The sequence below is a fragment of the Panthera uncia genome, chromosome C2, assembly GCF_023721935.1.
Source record: "Panthera uncia isolate 11264 chromosome C2, Puncia_PCG_1.0, whole genome shotgun sequence".
In the NCBI taxonomy this organism is placed as follows: domain Eukaryota; kingdom Metazoa; phylum Chordata; class Mammalia; order Carnivora; family Felidae; genus Panthera; species Panthera uncia.
Window position 1 is genome coordinate 125947617 of NC_064810.1, and position 22761 is coordinate 125970377.

The window sequence follows — 22761 nt, forward strand, 5'->3', positions numbered from 1 at the left end:
AATTGCACATCCACTTACTTATGGTTTTTGGGTGCCGAGGTTACCAGTGGTGCAATTCACTAAAATGTATTCCTTCCCTTTGATTTATTCATTATCAAGCATTTGCGGAGCCATCGCCTCTTCCTCATAAAGTAGCAGCCGCGTTCTGTGGTCATTCTCCTCCTCTGCCCTGCTGGCAGGTGACAGGTACATGCTAGGTTCCAGGATTGCTGCAGGGCCCAAAACACTCATGGTGGTTGTAAATGCAGTCTGGGCTCAGTGCCCCATAGGAACAGAGACTGTGTAACAGGAGGGCCACTCTTTGCCACCAGAAAGACAGGTGAGTAGAAGCTAACCAGGGGAGGGGACAGGAGTAAAGAGCCCCCAGGTAAAGTGAATGGCTCTGAGGCAACACCTCATCTCACAGGGGCCGTGAATTTTCCACTCAGTTTTCACTTTCTACAACAGGCTGAACATAGGAGAAAAGGCCCAGGTGGTGGGTAGTGCGGCGAGAGCAGAAGGTAGACAGGAGCTAGATGGGGGAGGGAGGTGCCTCTAGGCTGGGACACTTTGCTTGTTTTCACTTTGAGATGGAGGGAATCTATTGGAGGGTCACAACAGGCTCTGATATTCATTTTCAGAACATCATGCTGACATAGTATGTGATTGTATTTCGGTAAAGTACAAACAAAACACGCAGACTAGCCCATTGGCTAGAAGCCACTAACCCATGTGGCTAGAAGTCAGGAGAGTCATTCTGCTGGAGTGGTGAGAGGGGTACTCGGGCTTTTGGGAAGCAGGACATGTTCTGTTTTTCGATCTGTACACTGGTCCTTTAAGTGTCCTCAGTTTGTGAGATTTTACCAAGTTGTACTCTATGACTTAGGCCTTTTGTGTGTGAATGTTATACTCAAAGCTCTTAAAAGATGACTCCTTGGGGGAAGGAGGGGTGCCTTGTGGCTCTGGTGGTTAAGTGTCTGACTCTTGATCTTGGCTCAGGTCATGCTCTCACAGTTCATGAGATTAAACCCTGCTTAGGATTCTCTCCCTCCCTCTCTCTCTGTCCTTCCCTGCTCGTGCTCTCTCTCTCTCAAAAATAAACAAATAAACTTAAAAAAAAAATATGACTCCTGGCTAAGGAACAGATTGGAGGGAGGAAGGCGTGAGCTTAAGAAAAGGGTAGGAACCTGATTGCAGCCAGGCGAGATCTGACATTGGCTGGAGTGGAGGGCGGCAGTGGAGCTGGAGACCATGAGCTGGATTTGAGTCTTGGTTTGGAGGTTGAAGTCCCAGGGTGAGAACTGACATTGAGAAGAGGAGATCCAAGGTAAGATCATGGTTTGGGGCATGGATTTCAGATACTGGAGGAGAGTCAAAGCTGAAATGTGTGGAATGCAGCTCATTGCAGGACCTGGGCTAGAGGAGGAGGGGTCTGCCCTCCAGCGATGGCAGGACTTCAGCATCCCGCCAGGGTGGCCCTTTGGGGGCTGGTGGGCGAGGTTCCCAGGGCCAATGTGTGTAGAGAGATGGGCAAAAAGGCTGAGGATAGAGCACAGATACCACCCTTTTTAGGTGGGGAGCCAGAAAAGGGCTCCCCCAAGGATTTCTTTTTTTTTTCTTTTTTTTTTTTTTAATTTTTTTTTTAACATTTATTTATTTTTGAGACAGAGAGAGACAGAGCATGAACGGGGGAGGGGCAGAGAGAGAGGGAGACACAGAATCGGAAGCAGGCTCCAGGCTCTGAGCCATCAGCCCAGAGCCTGACGCAGGGCTCGAACTCACGGACCGCGAGATCGTGACCTGAGCCGAAGTCGGACGCTCAACCGACTGAGCCACCCAGGCGCCCCCCTCCAAGGATTTCTAAGAAGGGACAGACAGAGCAAGAGGGATGATAAGTAATATCACAAAGGTGAGGGAAACCAAGTGTGTCGAATGCTAACAAAACTTAGAGCCACCGTTGGAGGCCACTGGATTGGCAATTAGATAACCAGTAATCTTGCTGAAAACAACTTCAGGGATGCTTCCTTCCACCAAAGTCTCATAAGATCGGGCAGCTCGGTGGGGCAGGGTGATGGCCTGATTTGGCATCAGCTGTCTGCCTACCATTTACCAGCTGTGTGACATGAGACAATTGTGTAAGCTTCCCTGAACCTCCATTTCCTCATCCATAAACAAAAGGAATCCTACCTACCTCTCAGGGCAGTACGAGGACTAACTTAACGGAGCAAATATTAATTGGACATTTATTATGTGCCAGATGGTCAGCCAAATGCAGAAGATACAGGGTGACCAAGACTGATGAAAGGGAAAGAGAAAAAAGTAAGCAAACAAGATGATATGAAGAAAGCAGACAGCCCCTCAGTGCTCCCCCATGGCCACGAGCCAGCCTCCCTTCTGGCCAGCTTCCTGGGGATCAGCTCTCAGGGTTCCAGGCTCTTCTCACTCCACATCCCCCATCCCCACTTTCTCTGTGAAAAACTAGCTTTCCCTTCCTTGCGGGCTTAATCTTCAAACCCTTCAGAGAAGCAAGGGAAAATATTAACATCCTATCTTGTTACTGCAAAGAATAGCAAGAATATAAAATAGGTAAAGTCTCCATATTAATACAGTCTGGATGTTCTTTTCCTGCCATAAGTGGATTCAAAGAAGTTTCCCTAATAACGCCTTATTTCAATCTAACAAATTACTTTTGTGCCAACTTCCAAAAAAGACAAATGGCACTTGTACTCCATGAAGGGAAGCTTTTCTGAATTAAAAACATAATAATAACTTCGGGAATTTCTGAGGAAGAATTTGGACACATATTTACATAAATGTCAATGATATGTTTGTTTCACAGTTTTTGTTTTTCTGGGGACACTTGAGCACCATACTTCTAGCTAATCTGATAAACTCATTTAGTCTCATGTGCTCATGTCTCATCTCTTCCAGAAATTTGATTTCTAAAGCCCAGAACTGCAGGTCCCTATTATATCAGGCAGTCTCTCACCCTCTGTCCTCCATTTTATTTTCCCTCTCAAATGCTACCAGATCAATCTAGCCCTCTGCCTTCTCCCTCCCTGGGGCCAAGTGCCGGACAGGCACCAGCAGGATAAAACCTAAGACAACCACAACCAAAAGTGAGAATCACTAGTGTTAGCAGCTAGAAAGCTCATGTAGCTCCCTTTCCTGTGCCGGTGTCCCCTCCGACAAGGACTGAATGGCAATCCCCATATCTCTTTACAGATGGTTCTGATCTTTGTACTTGCAAGGCCCCCAGGGCCTGGGCTTATCAAAGGCCTGTTCTGGCTCATAATAACATTAAACACAGAACACACAAAATGACAACAAAAACTACAGAATTATGCAGATTGGGACCTTCATGGTCCATCTAGTTTCATCTTACAGGCGAGAGTTTTCAGGTGAGATTTTTATCTAAACTGAGTAGACTAGACTAAACAATGGCCAAAAGATCTTTTTTCTAATTCAGAGCGTTGGGGACCTGGCTCCAAACAGTGCCTTGGCCAGGACCCCCCAGGCGGTGTGAAAGCGGGAGAGCGTCCACCTGCGCATGATGTCCCTCTGTGCCTGCTGTGGTTTCCAGTGGCCTCCTGGCCTCCACTGAGCCTCCCTCCTCCCTGAAGCAGCTCTCACAGGCCTCAGAGAGTGGCCTTTGTCTGTCATATTAGGAGAACCCTGCCATACAGTAAGGCCATTCTGTGGACAGTAGAGGCTGGCAAGGGGGCGCTGGAGAGAACAGACAGGGGCCTGGCTTGACCACTTCCCCTCCCAGGCAGGGTCCCAGTTACAACTCTCCAGTCTGGCTACTTCCTTCTTAAGGAACAAGGAGGCTGTGGTGGAAATCATGTTTTTCTTCTTAGATTATCCTGATTTTTATACTTCCAAGGGTCTCCCAGGGCCCTGTCATATCAAAGGCTTTTTCTAGTTTATAATAATACTAAAGATACCTTTTATTATTGCCCCTATGAATACCACCAACTTTGACCCTAGGCTGGCTATTTTGAATCTCTGAACTTTATCTTGTTCAGGCATTCTTCCTGCATGGGAAAATATTTGATTTCCTGAATCACTTCTTGAAAGAGACGTTCCCCTTTGGGGCCACTGGGCCATGGTTGGGATCCAAAGCCACACCCTGCAGAAGGTACAGGAGGGGTAAGCCAGCCGACTGATGAAGGAGGCCTTTCACCTCTGAGTCCTTGCTTTGCTTCCTTCTTTTTCTTGTGTCAGGACAGGGGAAAGGGATCCCTGTTTCCCATCCAACTCTGTCTGAGGGGCCTTTCAAGTGGGCCTCAGAGGAGCTAACACAGAGCCTCCTCCCCTTTCAGTTGCGTTGGTCTGTCAGGTCACTGGGAAACGGCGAGCATCACCCTTTCTGAGTTCTCTTCTTCGTCCCCGTTGCACTAGGGCATCTTGAGCCCAGGGCCTCACCTCCAAGGTCTTACCCATGTGGTGAACTGCCAGCCAGGACTGAGATTGGGCTATGAGGGTAGAGACACTGAAAGACGCAAATACACGTGGAGATGGGCAGACACCTAGAGCCAGCACCACCTTCCAGCCATGTGCCTTCTTTTGGAGATACCACTGGAAATAGCACTTTGTGGAAGATTCTGATCAAAGAAATGAGGTATCAGAATGCATGAATGTAGTAGGGAGGTCGTGGGGGAGAGTTGTAGAGAAAGACCTGGATACACGTTTTGGTTTGACTACTTCGTCCACAGACAGGTGTATACTGCTTTTTTTTCTCCGTTGTAAAAGTGGGCACAGAATTATCAATTTGTTTGCTAGACCTAGCATCAGGAAAGACGTTGTGTTTATGATTCAAGATGGCAGGCCAGGCACATATTTGTCTCCCCTCATCTCCATCACCCTCAGTATAATGAGAGTGATGAATAAAAGAATGGTGAAAGCCAGTAACAGAAAAGAGAAAGGAGAGATTATGAGTAGGTGAACAGTTGCAATAATCTCAGTAGATGGAGGCAGCTGAGAACGTCGATGGGCCGAGGAAGGCCCGCTGTCAGGTGCACGCATGGGGCCTGCAGCGTGTGGAACCCTTGCACTGGGCACAGCCCTAGAGAGCAACCAATTTAGAATGTGGAGGGCTGGCAGAGACAGAGATGGGAAGTGGGGCCAAACCCCAAGGGGTTCATCCATTTACCCTTGGGAAACACAGGCAACCTTCAGCTGAGGAACCATCAGCTGGCACACGTGCACACTGAGAAGGGGAGTTTTGCGCCTTCTGGCTCCCTGCCTGCTTGCCGCAGAGCAAAGTGATCCAGTGTTGGGTCATTTGGTAGATCCAATATTGTAGAACTATTGCAAGTTGGAAGGAACTGGGAGAGGGGTGGGAGATGTAGGAATACATGAGCTAAATCCTCTCCTCTAATGGCATGCAGTCCAAAGTGATAAATCAGGAGACTGCAGAACAAGCGTGTTATTCTGATATGTGTGGATGTAATCCACCGAACAGCTCAGACCAAAGGTGGTTGTCCCTGACCTCCTGCTGCACTGGTGCTGGGCTTGAGCTGAGGGCAGGGCGGAGCCTTGGCAGTCTAAGCCCTTCCGTGTTACCTGATTTTTAAAAATATATGCACATCTTACATTGATACAAAACGAAGGGAGAGAATGAAAAAGAGAAAAGAAGTGTAAATGGGTTTCTGATTACATAGGAGAGATTCCAGTTGACCGTGGAAAGGGGGTTCCGAATGCCAGCTGTTGCTCAAACCCAGGAGGGTCTTCAGCGTGGCTCTGCAGCTCTGATGCTTCCTGAGAGACGTGTGAGCCTGTCTGGGGTGTGGTCAGCTCCAGCCGGGGGACAGGAGCGGCAGAATGGTCTCTGGAGCCAGATTTTGACTCCAGAGGTTGGAGGAATGAAAGCAAGCAGTGCCTTGGGGTCTCCGCCCTCACTCAGAGAACTGCTGAGTGGTCCTCAGCACACCCCTGAACTCTCCCTGAATTGCTGGGAGGGTGAGAATAAGGTCTCACTGTGCTCTTCTTTTCTCTTTCTTCTCTCTCCTTCCCTCCCTCCCCCTCCTCCCTCATTCCTTCCTTCCCTCCTTTCCTCCCTTCCCTCCTTCCAAAGAATAGTTCCATTTAGATTCATGGCAGCTGCCATGTATGGAGGGAAGTAGTTGTTCAAACTGGGAGGTCACAGCCTAGGTCTCAGTCCAGCCCCACCTCCTGCTCCTGAATGGTTTTCTTCCTACTCCTAGCCTCTCTTGGTAGATTAAATTATCTCAGAGATGTCACATCCTAGTGGACATCACGTATCAAGTGAATTTTTTAGAGTTTTGCCTTCCCTAGGATGTGTGTGTACAAAATCAGAATTGGTGGACGGCAGAGTCCATGATTAAACAGGTAGCAACCTCATGGGCATCACATTTCAGAACCTCTGCCCAGTGTCCCTATAATCGTGAGTGGATGCCTCAGATCATAGTCATAATGCTTAGTTTGGAAAAGAGGGTGATGGACGTGTAAAGGACACCATGTATTAGCTGCACTTTGACCCTTTCTCATTTATCTTGAGCTGCGAAGGATTCCCTCCTTGTCCTTATGGCTTACCCTCTATGGTGGTATTACTTACATCTTGAAGCTTCGCTGGGGCCCAGGGCCTCACTCTGAACCCTCACTTGGCATCTCAGCCATCTTGTCAGCCTTTTGGAGCTCTTTGGCACATGTAGCAAAAAGATTTCTCTTCTTTAGAAGAAAGACCTTCATGACCACCCCAGTTTCCCTGCTTACCTCCTCTCCAAGCCTCCTCATCATGATTGTTAGGGTTGAGAGAAGGAATGGGGTTGTGGGCATGAGCATTTGGGTCTAAGAGCTTCCCTTCTACCACGCCTTGCAGAAATATTCCCCTGTGTTAGCCTTCTCCTCGAGCTTCCTTCTACAAGATGTGCCAAAAGACATGTACAGTTTTACACACACACGGAAACCTAGCTGCTTATATTGGCACACCACACAAGCATAGCCATTTACGTGGGTTCTGACCCTTTCAAAGTGGGCTCTTTGAGTAAATAAATGTATTCCAATGACATTACCAATGCTCATATTAAAAAACAAAACCAAACTGTGGAACTCCCTTCAAAGCCTCAGAACATTATCTTGAATACTTTCATGGTTGCAAGTCCTTTTAAAATCAGTTTTTCCTTAAATCAACTTTATTGAACTCTAGTGTATATACAAAAGTGCACAGATTTTAAATGATTGATGAGTTTTGCCAAATGTATACACCTGTGTAAATACTGCCACAATCAAAATATAAAATATTTCTACTACCCCAGAAAGCCCCTTCAGACATAAATGCGAATGTTGAACTTTTTAGTTTGGGTTTAGAAAAATCCAACAGTGACTTAGCATTGAGCCAAGAAAATGAATGGGGCAGCAGAGTGGATAAATGTGATTTTGTGCCTTGAGACCTATGTGGCTTATAAACTGATCAAAGGCAGCACTGAGGGGGCATTCATAAATGACTGAGGACAGATCACTGGAATGAACCTGCAGCTTCCTCAGTGGCTCTGATGGACGAATTTCTTGAGCAAGGACTCATGAGTTAGAGTATTTATTTATTTTTTCTGTTTACTTATTTTTGAGGGGGGGGAGGGAGGGAGGGGGAGAGAGAGAGAGAGAGAGAGAGAGAGAGAGAGGGAGAACCCCAAGCGGGCTCCTCACTATCAGTGAGGAGCCTGATGTGAGGCTCAAACTCACAAACAATGAGATCATGACCTGAGCCGAAATCAAGAGTCAGACGCTTAACCAACTGAGCCACCCAGGAGCCCCTGAATGTTTCTTTAAATACTCTAACTCATGGGGTGCCTGGGTGGCTCAGTTGGTTAAGCGTCTGACTCTTGGTTTTGGCTCAGGTCATGATCTCACTGTTCATGGAATCAAGTGTGATTCCCCGCATCAGGCAGAGTTGACAGTGAGGAACCTGCTTGGGATTCTCTATCTCCCTCTCTCTCTCTCTGCCCCTCCCTTGCTCATGCATTTCTCTCTCTTTCTCTCAAAATAAATAAACAAAATTAGAAAATAAAGATAAAGACACATATATTCACTCAACAACAATTGAGCTCTGACATGGACCGGGCATTGTTCCAGGCAATGGGGAAGTGGCACCTTAAAAACCATTCATCATCTTTCCTCTGTGCAGTCTCTGTCTGGTGGGGCAAGATGCCAATAAGTGGCAATGATATAATTTAGGAAGCAAGAAGTGCCATGAGAAAGAAAAAACAATATAGTGAGGGGATTGAAGATGATAGGGAGAGAGAGGGTTCGGTTGGAGAAGTATGGTGAAAGTTGGCTGAAAGCTGGTGATGAGGTTGGCTCTGTGAGGGGGTGTAGGATGTGGAAAGGTGCCAGCTGGCTCTAGGCAGAGGCTCCCACCTAGTATCTGGGGGGGAAAACGGGGAATTTCTGTGTTTCCTGGAGAGAGAAAAGGCAGATCTTTCAGGAAAGATTGGAGACAGATTTTTTTTTCTCCCACTGTCCTCACCTTCCTCTCATGAGACTGCTGGGGAATTTGGTAGAGGTTAGTCATTCCTATTAATTCATTACTAATTTGGTTAGAGGGAGACTGGTCTTTTCTGAGCTTTATGCTCAGAAACTTGGATACTCCAAAACTGAACTCAATGTCCTCTCACTCCATATACACTCCCCTGCCTGGGACCCCATCTCCACACACAGCCTTGCCCCCTTCCTGGCCCTGAGGCTGGAAACTCTGCCCTTTTTCTTCCAACTCAAATCACTGATAGCTTTGTGAATTCAACCTTTGTGGGTGCCTCCCTGGATCTCCGCTGCCCGACCCTTCATCCCGATCTCATACTCTCTCCCAGGCTGTTATGACGGCCCTCACTCCTCTGCTAGATGCTGCTGCCCTTAATGCCAACTATGTGCCAAGCCTCTAAGAGGCCTCTGCAGCAATAGTATGCTGGGATTTTTAGAAGCAACCTTGAACTAGACACATAACTGAGCCACATGCTGGGCAAGAAGAGCCAAGAAGAGTTAGTTATCCAGATCAAGAAGGAGAAGATAATTCAGCGCAGATTGTGAGCAGAGACAGACAATGAATGTGTGCTGTGGAGAACTGGAGTAGTATGACCTTGATGGAGTTTGAAGGGCAAAGTGTATGGCCATGGGGGTTGTAGCAATCTAGTGCTGCATTACAAAACAATGCAAAACTTAGTGCTTCAAAGAATGACAGCATTCATTTGCTCACAAATATGCCATCTGTGTAAGGCTTGGTGGGATCGCTCATTTCTGCTCCACTTGGCATGAAGGCTGGGGCTGGAACCCTCCAGGGGCTCTTTCAGTGACATGTCTGGCAGTTGATGCTGGAACTTGAGCTGGGGTTGGCTGAGACAACGACGCGTGACCTCTCCATGAGCAGGGAAGACTGGGCTTCCTTACTGAGCAGGATGTCTGGCTTCTTAGGGTCCCAGGAGAGTCAGAAGGATTCTCTGTCAGTGTCAGGACTTAGCCTCAGAGATCACATAGCATCACCTTCTGCTTCACTCTCTTCATTAGAAGCAAGTAAATAAGATTGGCCCAGATTGAAGGGGAGGGAACACAAGACCCCACCTCTTGGTGAAGGAATGTCATTGTCACATGGGATGGCAGATATTGTTATAGACATTTTCATAAAATACAATCAGCCACAGCAGAGTAGGCAGAGGCAGGCAAAGTCTGGGATCTGTAGTATCTTAAATACCATGCCATTGCATCTTAAAAACCAAGGCATTGGTTTTTATCTTGTAGGAAGTGGGGAGCCAGTGAGTGGTGTTCATTTGGGTATAGCCTGCTCACATCTGAGTTTGAGAAAGCTGTCTCTGGGGTGGTGGGATGGGGGATTTTAAGGGGAGGGCCTGAGGCAAGGCATGCCGTGCAGACAAAGCACAGGTCAAATACAAGAGGTGCCAAGGAGAAATCACAGGGCTCAGCAAGGGCACCAGATGTCAGAGTGTGAGAAGCACGGGCATCTAGGAGGATTCCCAGTTTCTAGCTTGGGGAGCTGAGTGAAGGTGCTGGGGAAAGAAGGGAAAACAGGAGAGGTTTGTGGGGACAATGAGTCATGTTTGGGACGTGGGTCTGAGAATGTCCAGGTGGACACAATCAGCAGACAATAGGATGGACTTGAGTGTCAAGCCCTGGGGAAAGTTCTAAATGAGGGACTGAGATGTGGGTGCCACAAATGGGTTTTCCAATGAATGTGTGCAGAAAGGGTGCTGTGTCCCAGAGATGGGGACCACAGACAGAGCGTCAGAAGAGGTCTGGTGAGGCATCTGAGATCACTTGGCTCTTTCCTGGATCTGTCCTGGGCCAGGAAGTGGGGTTCGAGCCTGCTCCACTGCCGTGTCCATACTGGAAAAGTCCCTCACTCTCCTTTACTGCCACCCTCACTATCTTAAGGTGCTTTTCCATCTGGCCGATCCTCAACAGAAGCCCCTGTACATTCGGGACTGTCTGTGTTCAATTTGTTTTCTTTTCCTCATCTTCATACATTACCCTCTGCACACAAATGGTCAGAGCCACGGCGTCATAACACGCATTGCCCAGTGGATTCTGCTGGGTGAATTTGTCTAAATAACACACTTCGGGCTTCACCTCCACCAGTTTTGACTCAGCAGGCCTCAGTTTGGGCCTGACCTTATATTTCAGAGACACCACCAGCCCCCATTAAGCGATCATGGATAAGAACTGAGTTAACAACCACCAATTTAGCCCTCACAGGGCTAATCAAGACCCCAAGAGGCAGGGCCAGAACTGGTGCACTCCTGGTATCTCACTGCCTGGCACCTGAGCCCAGAGTGCTGACTGCATGCAGAATACTCTGCAAGGCACTTGGGAGCCCCATGTCGGGACTTCAGTTTCCCCATTTATAAAAGACAGTGGGACTAGATCGTTTTCAAAAACATCTTTATCACAAAATCTTAAGAATCGCAATATATGAATATATGAAGCTAAGCAAGGCCTCCCTAGGGAGGCAGGTATGGAGTGCTCCCTCCACCTCCAGGTGTACAGGCTTCCTTCTGTCCCTGGTGAGGAGCTAGGTGGCCGCGGGCTCTAGTAGGCGGCACTTTGGAGAGGTGTGTGGTTTTGTGGGTGTCTTGGCCTCCTCGGATTTGGAGACTGTGAGCATGGATGCATGTGTGGGCAGACAGCCAGTGCCGGGCCCTGTCGGAGGCCCCAGGCTGCCCTCACAAGGGCTCTGCCCTGGCAGGTAGGAGAGGGAATGTCAGCTCTGATCCCACAGCCTGGAGGGGGGCCCCCGCACAGGGGGTGGCCTCGGCTGTGCAAGGAAACGGAAATGAAGGAGGAGACCCAGTTGCTCTTCTAAGATGCCAGCCCTTAATTAAGGGAAGAGTTTTGGCAGACTATGAAACACAAGGGCACCGCACCCTTCCCTGGAGGAAAAGTGCAATCTCCAGCAAGGGGCACCTTGCAGGGGAGCTCAGGGATGTGGGACTCCTGGCTCTGAGCCTGCTCTGGCCCAGCCCACTGGCTGAGAACCAAAAGGTCCCAGATCTCAGCCTGGAGCCAACTCCAGGTGCTACAAACCGTTGTCACCCTCCCAGCTGTGTATCTGTCCCATCAACCCCAAACTCACATTCATATTTACTCATACTCTTAGGGCAGACATATAGGGCAGGGAAGGATGAAGAGACAGTGGCCCAGGGTCTTCCTGGGACCCTTATCATTCATCCATGGAGGAGCAAGCACAATCACAGAAACCCCTGATAAGAGGTGATAGCAAGCTGGGGGACATTCATTCAAACCAGGGGTTTTGGGAACCCACCATGGTGCATTAGAGACCAGCCTTGGAGAATGGAAATTGATGGTGGAGTGGGGAATGGAGAACAGGTCAAGAGGAGTGAAGCAAGTGCCCTCAGGCTTTCTGTGTCCCTGAGAGTGACCTGGACAGCTGGAGATTGGCTTCCAGTCTTCACAGGACTCAGGAGGAAGGGCAGAGCAGTGCCAGGGGAGGGGGGGGGCGGGCACTGTGGTGTAGTTAGGGGACAATTCAAGGTGCTGAGTGCTCTAGATGTGGGGCTGATGAGTCACGCCTTTCCCTCCCCTTGGGGGTGAGGGTGCTTCTCCAGCCCTGTGGTTTTGCGGGGACCTTCATGCTGACAGGGCTAGGAATGGCGGGAATGATGGCAATGGCCAGCAGCCCTGAGTGAGTCCGTGGGGCAAAGCACTGATGCAACCATATCATTTCACCCTCCGGACCTAGCCATAAAGTAAGTGTTCCCAAGTAACAGGTGAGGAGGCAGGCCGGACTGCTGGGGCTCCATGCCGCAGAGGTCCCGTGGTGGAAGGCCAAGGTCCTAGCCCGGGCTCACTGTCTCTTCCCCTAGGTGTTCGTGCTCTGCCATGGCCTCCTGCAGCTCTGTCAGCTCCTGTACAGCGCCTACTTCAAGAGCAGCCTCACCACCATCGAGAAGCGCTTTGGGCTCTCCAGTTCCTCTTCAGGGCTCATTTCCAGCTTGAATGAGGTAAGCAGGAGGTTCCAGTCCCTTGGACCCCACTTGTGTGCCACCCTGATCACAGGGTCTGCTTGAGGGCTCTGAGAGGGGCAGGGGAGCTGGGGATGCATACATGGGACCTAGAGACTGCTAGATGCCTCAGGCATGGAGGCAGCTACCTTTTCCGAGGCTTTGCTGAACCAGGCACGGGGCTAAGAGCCTCTAGCAGCACCTAAACTTGGGGCCTAGTCACAGCAGCCCTGCGAGCAGGTTTATTTCTTTTTTTTTTTTATTAAATTTTTTTTTAATGTTGATTTATTCTTGAGAGAGTGAGAGAGAGACGGAGCACGAGCGGAGGAGGGACAGAGAGAGAGAGGGAGACACAGAATCCAAAGCAGGCTCCAGGCTCTGAGCTGTCAGCACAGAGACCGACATGGGGCTCGAACTCACAGGCTGTGAGATCATGACCTGAACCGAAGTCAGACGCTTAACCGACTGAGCCACCCAGGCGCCCCGAGCAGGTTTATTTCTTAGACCTAACAATCCCGTGTGTGTGTATGTGTGACTGTGTATTCCTGTGTGTACATCTGTATCTCAGTATTTGTGTGTGTTTGCGTGTGTCACTACATATATGTATCTGTGATCTGTGCCTCTATGTGAGACTATGTGTATGTGTTATTTGTGTCTCTGTGTCTATGAAGATCTGTGCCAGTGTGTATCTGTCTGTGTATTTGTGTATGTCATTGTGTGTGGGGGAGGTAGATGGGTGAGTGTATGAAGGTAGGAGAGGAAACTCAGCCAAAGAGCTTTCTACACTCTTGTTGTTTCTGATGCAGGCATTTGGAAACAGACTGAGTAGTAAAGTAGGGCTCTTAGCAGCAGAGCAGGAGAGCAGAGGGCAGCCAAATCAGGGGAGGCCTTTATGGTCAAGCTCAAGGCTTCCAGCTTTTGTGGTAGGTGGTAAGGAACTGGCACGGCTACTTGAACAGAGCCAGGAAGGATGAACAGTCTCATGAATGGGAACCCCCTGGAAGAGGTGACTGGGAGACACTAGAGGTGGGGGACAGTGCATCCAGAAGTCAGCTGGCTGGGAGCTGGTGCCACCAAGCCAGGCTGGAGAGGCTGGGGGAGAAGAGGACCCCAGCAACAGTGCGAATGAAGAAAAGGCAGGATATGGCAGCTGCTGGAGTGCAGGGTTGAAGTCTCACAGACTACAGGGAGGCTGCCGCCAGAAGCCTGAGAGGTGCTAGAGGAGAATGGGCCTGGCGGAGGGGAAGGTGAGGCCGTCTTGACTGTGGAGTGTGTGGCCAGCCTCCAGGTGAATGAGGCTTCGGGCTGCTGCCTGGTCCCAGAGCCTTCCAGGCTGGCGGGTGAGTGAAGGGGAGGGGAGGGCTGGGTGCAAAAGGCCAGCGACAGGACGAGGAGCTTGGCTGGCGGGAGAAGACATGGGCATCTTGCCCTGTGAGGCAGCCTCTTCTTCTGCTCACTGCTGCAGGCCAGGCCTGGGCAAAGTCAGAGGGAGCCCTCGGGGCTCCACCCTTAATGCCTGCCACCAGTTTGCCCTGGGGACACCCGTGTTTGGGGACACTGATGGGCAGGGAGGTGTCACAAAAGGGCTCAGTAACAACTTTCAGGGGTCTAACGGGATGTCAACGAGCTGTTCAGGGGCTGCCGAGGGGCTGAGGTGTGGATGGCAGGGCCCTCCTCACCTCAGCTAGAACCGCCTCATTCATGTGTATGAAATGATGTTATATTTTACTATGGAAAAATGGCTTTTTCAAAGGGACTCCACTGCTGAAGAGAACTTTGGGGACTAAGGTCTTAAGCCAGCATCAGCCATAAGTGCTGTGGAGGCCCCACTTCTCTCCAAGAAGTGAGCCCAGGCCCTGGCAGTGCTGGAGGGGCCAAATCCAGATGGACAGGGCTCGGGCACCACAGGCCTTCCTCCCCATTGTGGGGTGCTTTGCTACCCCTCCTCACCCAGACCTTTTAAAGTCAGCCTCAGGTAGCTTAGCCTTTCTAGTCTGACAGTTACAATCATTTCTTGAAAAAATGATAGAGAAATAAAAGGATGGGGAGATAAAAATCTAAGAAGCATAAATGAAAGCTTTGCTTCCGGGTATGGGTTTCAGAATCTTCTAGAACCATGTCTAGCCAGGGGCCGGAGCAACCCCCTAGATCAGGCTAGGCTGCCTCCCCGCGTACCTTCACACCCCCTTTCTGTATATATTATAAACCATCTTACTCTTGGCCACAAAGCAGGAATCTTCTGAGCAATTGTGCCTTCTTAAAAAAGCCTATCATTCATTCATTCATTCATTCATTTATTCAACAAATATTTAATGAGCACTAACTATGTGTCAAACACTGCTCTAGGTATGGAGAGGCAGAAATGAACAGACAGATAAAAACTTCTGCTCATATATCATTCTAATGATAAATAGGACATTTGTTTACAGAAATAAATAAAATTTGGTAAATCAGATTACAGTAAGTGCTATGAAGAAAGATAAAGTCATGGAGTGAAGTGGTGGTTTTATTTTAAATAACTTTTTATATAAATTCTATTTAAATTATGAAAATATTTAAATAGAACTTAAATTATAAAATGTATTTAGAGGCACTTGGGTAGCTTAGTCGGTTGAGCGTCTGACTCTTGATTTTGGCTCACGTCATGATCTCAGGGTTGTGGGACTAAGCCCCGCATCAGGCTCTGAACTGAGCATGAAGCCTGCTTAGGATTCTCTCTCTCTCCATCTGTCCCTTCCCTACTTGTGTGCATGCACGTACACACGCTCTCTCTAAAATAAATTTAAAAGATATGTATTTAAATATAACTTATAAAAATTTTTAAATACAATTTAAATTATAAAATATATTTAAAATAACTTAAATTATAAGTTATACTTAATTATCATAAATATGAGTTATATTTAATTCATTTTTTATTGAGATATAATTGACATTTAACATAATATTAGTTTCAGGTATACAGCCTAACAATTCGACCTTTGCGTATATTGCAAAATGATTTCCGCAATAAGTCTAGTTAACATCCAGCACCTCACACAGTTACAGCTTGTTTTTCTTCTGATGAGAACAGTTAAGATCCACGGTCTTAGCCACTTTCAAATAAACAATACAGTGTTATTAACTAGAGTCGCCATGGAGGGCATTACATCCCAGTACTTACTTATTTTATAACTAGAAGTTTGTACCTTTTGAGCACCTTCACCCCTTTCACCCAGCGCCACTCCCTTATTTTTCAGAGAAGACCTTAATGAGACATTTCCATCTGAGCAGAGGTCTAAAGTAGGTTAGATGACAAGGGAGCCCTGTGGACACGTAAGAGAAGGGGCAACAAGTACAAAGGCCCGACGAGGGCATGTGTTAGAACAGCTAGAGGCAGAGCAGCTGGGGTGAGGGAGGAAGGGGGATGGAGAAGAGCACATCAGAGCCTTAACACAGAGGGAGGCAGGCCCCATAGGGCTCGGGAGGCTCTGGGACAGACTTTGCCTTTTACTGTTATGAGTTTGAGCAAAGGAAGCATGGTCTGACATGTCAACAGGATCACTCTGTCTGCCAGGTGGAAAATAGGCTACAGGAAGGCAAGAGTGGCCCCCCTGGGGCCCAGTTAGGAGGCTGCTGCAATAGTTCAGGCAGGATGTGGCAGTGGCTTAGACCAGGAGGTAGTGAGGGAGGTGGAGAGAAGCACTCAGCTTTCAGGTGGCTATTGAAGGTCCAGCCAGGGGGACGTGCTGATGGTTGCATATGGGTGTGAAAAATCAGTCAGGGATGATGCTCAGGTGTCTTGCTTGGGGCATTGACGGGATGCAGGTGCCATTGACTGAGACATGAGGTTTGGGTGTGCTAAGCCTATGAGAATTAGAAGCACACACAGAACATGTAAAGCCGTGGGACCGGGTAAGGTCACCAAGACAAGAGCAGAGTCGAGAGTTCAGGAGAGCAAGGAGGAACCAGCTAAGGAAATGGAGAAGGAGCCCCCAGGAGAAGAAAACTAGAAGGTGGGTGTCCTGGAAACTCAGTGAAAGAAGTGTTTCAGGGAGAAAGAAATGGTCATTGGAATCACATGGTGCTGAGAGGTCATGTAAGAAGAAAACTGAGAATTGGCCAGTTGGTGGTTTGGCAAGAGCCATGTAGCAAGACTCTGACCCCTATTTCCTGAGACAGGGGTGCATGCTTTTCCAGCCAGAAGACTGTGGTGTGGATAGGGCAGGGCTGTGAGTGCTGGCATTTAAGGCTCCTCCAGTCCAGGTGAGCTTACATTCTGGGGCAGAGGACATCTCTTTGGATAGAGTTGTAGTCAGAAGATCTGCTAGCACCCCTTTTTATCATTTGAGACCCTGCTCCCCAGGCTGAGCCTTCAGTTCCCTTCCCTGGCTCAGGGTGGGGCTCAGAGACCACACCTTCCAGGGAGCACCAAGAATGTGGAGTTACTGATGTTTGCAGCCTGGAAGGAACTCAGGGGGTGGTTTGGTCCTCCTCCCTCACTAGCAGGAGTGGAAGTAGGCCCAAGGAGGGCCAGGGGCAGGTCAGTAGCAGACGTGCTGGGACAGGAACCCACTGCTCCAAGAGACAGGAGACCAGTCTACCTAAGACTGGGTGCTTTAAATTCAGTAGTCCCTGCTCAAGCCACCTCCTAACCCCATAACATGGGCAAGTTATCTGATATTCTGAGCCCCACTTTTGTCATAAAGAGAGAGTTGTTCCAGGATGAAGTGAGATAGCACACGTTGCTTGGTGATTTTCTGACTACCAAGCCAGAGTCTTTAGGGCATTTAGAGAACATGTGCTTTGATAGGAGCCAGCCAGAACTGGAGGCTCCCTTGGACTTTGCCCCCAAAAAGATTTGGTTCTAAGATGGTTGAAATTTAGGCTGTGAGCTTTACATGGTCTCTAGATACTTCCCTTGGTCTGGTCCAGAAGGCTGAGGCTGGTAAGGGTTTCTGCCAATAGGGGAGAGCTGAAAGAGCGCATGCTGGACCCTCTGTGAGGGTCTCTGGGCAAGGCTGACCCTGGGCGGCCTCTCACCTCTCTGCTTTTCCTGGACCAGGTACAGTCAGGTCTTCCCTGTGGGTGGGTAGGGACAGAGTCTCAGGTCTCACTCAGCCCCTCTGCTCTCTCTGCAGATCAGCAACGCCATCCTCATCATCTTCGTCAGCTACTTTGGCAGCCGGGTGCACCGTCCACGGCTGATTGGCATTGGGGGTCTCCTCCTAGCTTCGGGTGCCTTTGTCCTCACTCTCCCACACTTCCTCTCAGAGCCCTACCAGTACACCTTGACCAGTGTTGGTAAGTGGCCTCCAAGAGGATAAGGAAGGAGTGGGCATCTCACCAAAGTTGGTTGGGATGCCACTGGGGCAGTGGATACCATTCTGGGCCATGCTGTCCCCTCCCACCAGAAAGCATCCTTGGATTTCATTGTTTTGTTTCTCCCCAAAGCACATCTGAAAGTGAGAACATATGGAATCATGAAGAACTTTGGAGCAGCCCTGGCTTGCTGAGGTCAGAGCGTGAAGCTGGTGGCTCACCTCCCCCTGTGATTCTCTGTAATTCCCTGTGCTTTGTGCCAGGAATGACCCAGCACACACAAGTGGGGACGCTTGTGAGCAGTGCCTGTGATGGGCTTGTGGAGGGTCAAAGCATTGACCATGATGAGATCTGTGGATTTTCTGCATGTTTGATCATGTGTTCAAAACTTCCCAACATTTTACACTCATCCATCACTCTTGAGGTCACAACACACTTACACTGTGATCTCATTGGAGTCCCCTTGACACCTGTGAAGGGGAGAGAAGAGGTCTAAGATGAGAAGTTGGCACTCAAAGCTGTCCAGTAACTTTCCCAAGGGTACCAGTCAGTTAGGGAGAGACAGACCCGGGTCTCCCGATTCTTGGATAAGTGGCCTTTCTGTGACAAGGAGTCCCTGGTTCTTAGTGATGTGCCCTGTAGTATAAGGAGAGATGTAGGAGGATTATACACAAGTAATGAACGAGGAATTAAATAACACCCGATTGCCCAGTAAGAGTTCCCTTTTCTTAAAAAGTTATTTTATTTTTGGGGAGCCTGGGTGGCTCAGTCAGTTAAGCATCCGACCTCGGCTCAGGTCATGATCTCACAGTTCGTGGGTTTGAGCCCCGCGTCGGGCTTTGTGCTGACAGCTCAGAGCCTGGAGCCTGCTTCAGATTCTGTGTCTCCCTCTCTCTCTGTCCCTCCCCTGCTCACACTCTATCTCTCTCTCTCAAAAATAAACATAAAAAAAAATTAAAGTGTACAATCCAGCAGTTCTGGCATGTTATTTTAAAATTGTGATAAAGTATATATAAAACATAAAATACGCCATCTTAACTGATAGAAGTGTACAATTCAGTGGCATTCATTACATTCACGGTATTGTGCAACTATCACCACTATTTCCAAAACTTTTTCGTCAACCCTAAGCAGACACTCCGTACTGATTAAGCAGTAACTCCGCATTCTTCTCTCCCTGCAGCCCCTGGTTACCTCTAACCTGCTTTCTGTCTCTATGAATTGGCCCAATCTAGATATTTCATATCAGTGGAATCATACAATATGTGTCCTTTTGTACGTGGCTTATTTCAATTTGCATCATGTTTTCAAAATTTATCCACGTTGAACTTGTATCAAGAACTTAATTTGTTTGTGGCTGAATAGTATGCCCTTGTATGGATGCAACACATTTTATATATCCACTCACCTGTTGATGGACACTTGGGTTGCCAGATACCCCTTTTCAAAAAAGAAAGAAGACATTAACACCCTCTTGACTCCTCACTTCTTCCCCAGAGGTGGCCACTCTCCTGTAGTTGGTGTGCTTAAGCCCGTTGTTTATTTGTATACTTTTCTTCCTTCTACTGTTATGTCCTATTTCTTTAGTCTTATTTTTTTTTCTTCTACTCATTTGGAAGGTATACATTATTAGTTATCCTTGTGTTGAAACATTAAAAAAATTATTAGAGAGTAAAATTGCCTTTGTGTTAGGGGTGACATGCAGTTCTATAAATGTGAATACATTTATAGATTGTGTAACCACCACAGTCAGAATACAGAGCAGTCCCATCACTCCAACACCCCCATCATGCTATTCCTTTATGGTCATGCTCTCCCCAACCACTGCAACCATTAGCCCAGTTCCATCACTATAATTTGTGGCTTTTGGGAATATCACAGAAATGGAAATATATAGCATATAACATCTTGAAACTAGATTTGTTTCTGCACCATAGACATTTGAAATTCACTTACATTGTTGCACGTATCAGCAGTTCATTCCTTTTTTATGGCTTAATAGTATTCCATTGTATGGCTCTACCACAGTTTATCCATTTACCTGTTGAAAGACATTTGAATTGTTTCCAGTTTGCACCAATATAAATAGAGCTGCTGTAAATATTTACATATAGTTTTTTTTTTGGTAAATATAAGTTTATGATGTCGAACATCTTTTCATGTGCTTGTCAGGCATGTATTCTTTTGGGGGAGGTGTCTGTTCAAGCCTTCTGCCCATTTTGTAATTGAATTATTTGTTTTCTTATGGTTGAATTTGAGAGTTCTTTATAAATTCTGAATACAGATTCTTTACTGGACATCAGATTTGCAAATATTTTCTCCCAGTCCTCAGCTTTTCCTTTATATTCTTTTAACAGTGTCATTTGCAAAGCAAAAGTTTTTCATTTTGATGAAATACAATTTATCATTCTTTCCCTTTAATGGATCTGCTTTTGGTGCACATTTAAGAACTCTTTGCCTAATCCCAGATCAGAAAGATTTTCTCGTGTGTGTGTGTGTGTGTGTGTGTGTGTTTCTGTGTTTCCTTAAATTGTATAGCTTTATATTTAGATCTATGATCCACTTGAGTTAGTTTTTTTATAAGATCCTTTCCTTCTTTTTGCATATGGATGTTAAGTTGTTTTAGTATCATTTGTCAAAAAAGACTGTCTTTTCTCCACTAAATATTTTTTGCACCATTATCCAAAATCAATGGGAGGGCCTGGGTGGCTCAGTCAGTTAAGCACCCTACTCTTGATCTCAGCTCAAATCTTGATCTTGGGTTGTGAGTTTAAGCCCCGTGTTGGGCTCTGGGCTGGGCATGAAGCCTACATTAAAAAAAAATCAATTGGTCATATTTGTGGGGGCCTTTTTCTAGACTTTCTATTCTTTTCCATTAGTTTTTGTGTCTGCTCTCTCCCACTATCACACTGTCATGATTATTGCAGTTTTATAGTTTTTTTGTATTGGTTAACATTTTATTCATTTATTATTTAAATTTTAATTAGTTAATATACAGTGCAATATTGGTTTCAGAAGTAGAATTAAGTGATTCATCACCTACATACAACCCCCAGTGCTCATCACAAGTGCCCTCCTTAATGCCCATCACCCATCTAGCCCATCTCCCACCCACCTCCTTCCAACAACCCTCAGTTTGTTCTCTATCATTAAGAGTCTCTTGTGGTCTATTTCTCTTTCTTTCTTTTTCCTCCCGTTCCCATATGTTCATCTCCTTGTCTCTTAAATTCCACATATGAGTGAAATCATATGATATTGATCTTTCTCTGATTGACTTATTTTGCTTAGCATAATACATTCTAGTTCCATCCAATCCATTGCAAATGGAATACACACACACACACACACACACACACACACCACATCTTCTCCATTCATTCATCACTTGATGGACATTTCAGCTTTCTCCATACTTTGGCTATTGTTGATAATGCTGCTATAAACATTGGGTGCATGTACCCCTTTGAATCTTTATTTTTGTATCTTTGAGTAAATACCTAGTAGTGCAATTGCTGGATCATAGGGTAGTTCTATTTTTAGTTGGTTTCTTTTTTTTTTAATTTTTAAAAATGTTTATTTATTTTGAGAGAGAGAGAGAGCATACATGTGAGCAGGAGAGGGGGAGAGGGAGAGAATCCCAAGCAGGCTCTGCACTGCCAGCACAGAGCCTGATATAGGGCTAGAACTCATGAACTGTGAGATCATGACCTGAGCTGAAATCAAGAGTCAGACCCTTAACCACTTGAGCCAGTTAGGTGCCCCTATTTTTAGTTTCTTGAGAAACCTCCATACTGTTCTCTAGAGTGGCTACACCAGTTTGCATTCCCACCAGTAGTGTAAGAGGCATCCCCTTTCTCTACATCCTCACCCCCACCTGTTGCTTCTTGTGCTATTAATTTTAGCCATTCTGAGAGGTGTGAAGTAGTTATCATGGTTTTGATTTGTATTTCCCTCCTGATGAGTGATATTGAGCATCTTTTCATGTGTTTCTTAGCCATCTGGATGTCTTCTTTGGAAAAATGTCTATTCAGGTCTTCTGCCCATTTCTTTACTGGGTTGTTTTTTGTTTTTTGTTTTGTTTGTTTTCTTTTTTTTTTTTTTGTTTTTTTTGGATGTTGAGTTTGATAAGTTCTTTATAGATTTTGGATACTAACCTTTTATCAGATATGTCATTTGCAAATATCTTCTTCCATTCTGTCAGTTGCCTTTGAGTTTTGTTGATTGTTTCCTTCACTGTGCAGAGGATTTTTATCTTGATGAAGTCCCAGTAGTTCATGTTTTCTTTTGTTTTCCTTGCCTCTGGTGACATGTCTAGTAAGAAGTTGCTGTGGCCGAGGTCAAAGAGATTGCTGCCTGAGTTCTCCTTTGGATTTTGATATAGCATTACTCTTACATGCTGGAAACATAACAAGCTTTTAAAACACACAAACAACAGAAACTTAGCCAAAATAACAAGATGGGGACTTCTTCCCAAAACATAGAAGACACCAGAGAAACCCTTGCTGCAGAGATCAAAGACCTAAAAACTAGTCAGGCTGAAATATAGAATGCTATAACTGAGATGCAATACAGACTGAATACAATGACAATGAGGATTGAAGAAGCAGAGGAGAGAATAGATGATATAGAAGATAAAATTATGCAAAATCATGAAGCTGAAAAAAAGAAGACAAGAAAATTATTAGATCATGAGAGACTTAGAGAACTTAGTGATTCTATGAAACAAAACACTATCCATATCATAGGAGTCCCAGAAGAAGAAGAGTGGGGAAAGGGGGCAGAAGGTTTATTTGAACAAGTTATAGCTGAGAACTTCCCTAATCTGGGAAAGGAAACAGGCATTCAAGTCCAAGAGGCACAGAGAACTCCCCTCAAAATCAACAAAAACAGGTTAACACCATGACATATCATAGTGAAACTTGCAAAATACAAAGATAAAGAGAGAATTTTGAAAACAGCGGGGGACAAAATGTCCTTAACCTACAAGTGGAGA

The 22761-nt window shown here is 46.7% G+C and overlaps 1 protein-coding gene across 1 annotated transcript in view; it reads left to right on the forward strand.

Annotated features, from left to right (window-relative positions):
• Positions 1 to 22761, forward strand: part of SLCO2A1 (solute carrier organic anion transporter family member 2A1) — an 82376-nt gene that overhangs the window by 24529 nt on the left and 35086 nt on the right. Inside the window, exons 2-3 of the mRNA XM_049629797.1 lie at positions 12330 to 12467; positions 17588 to 17750. Of these exons, the coding sequence (XP_049485754.1) occupies positions 12330 to 12467; positions 17588 to 17750 (301 nt within the window). The remainder of the gene's footprint in view (positions 1 to 12329; positions 12468 to 17587; positions 17751 to 22761) is intronic.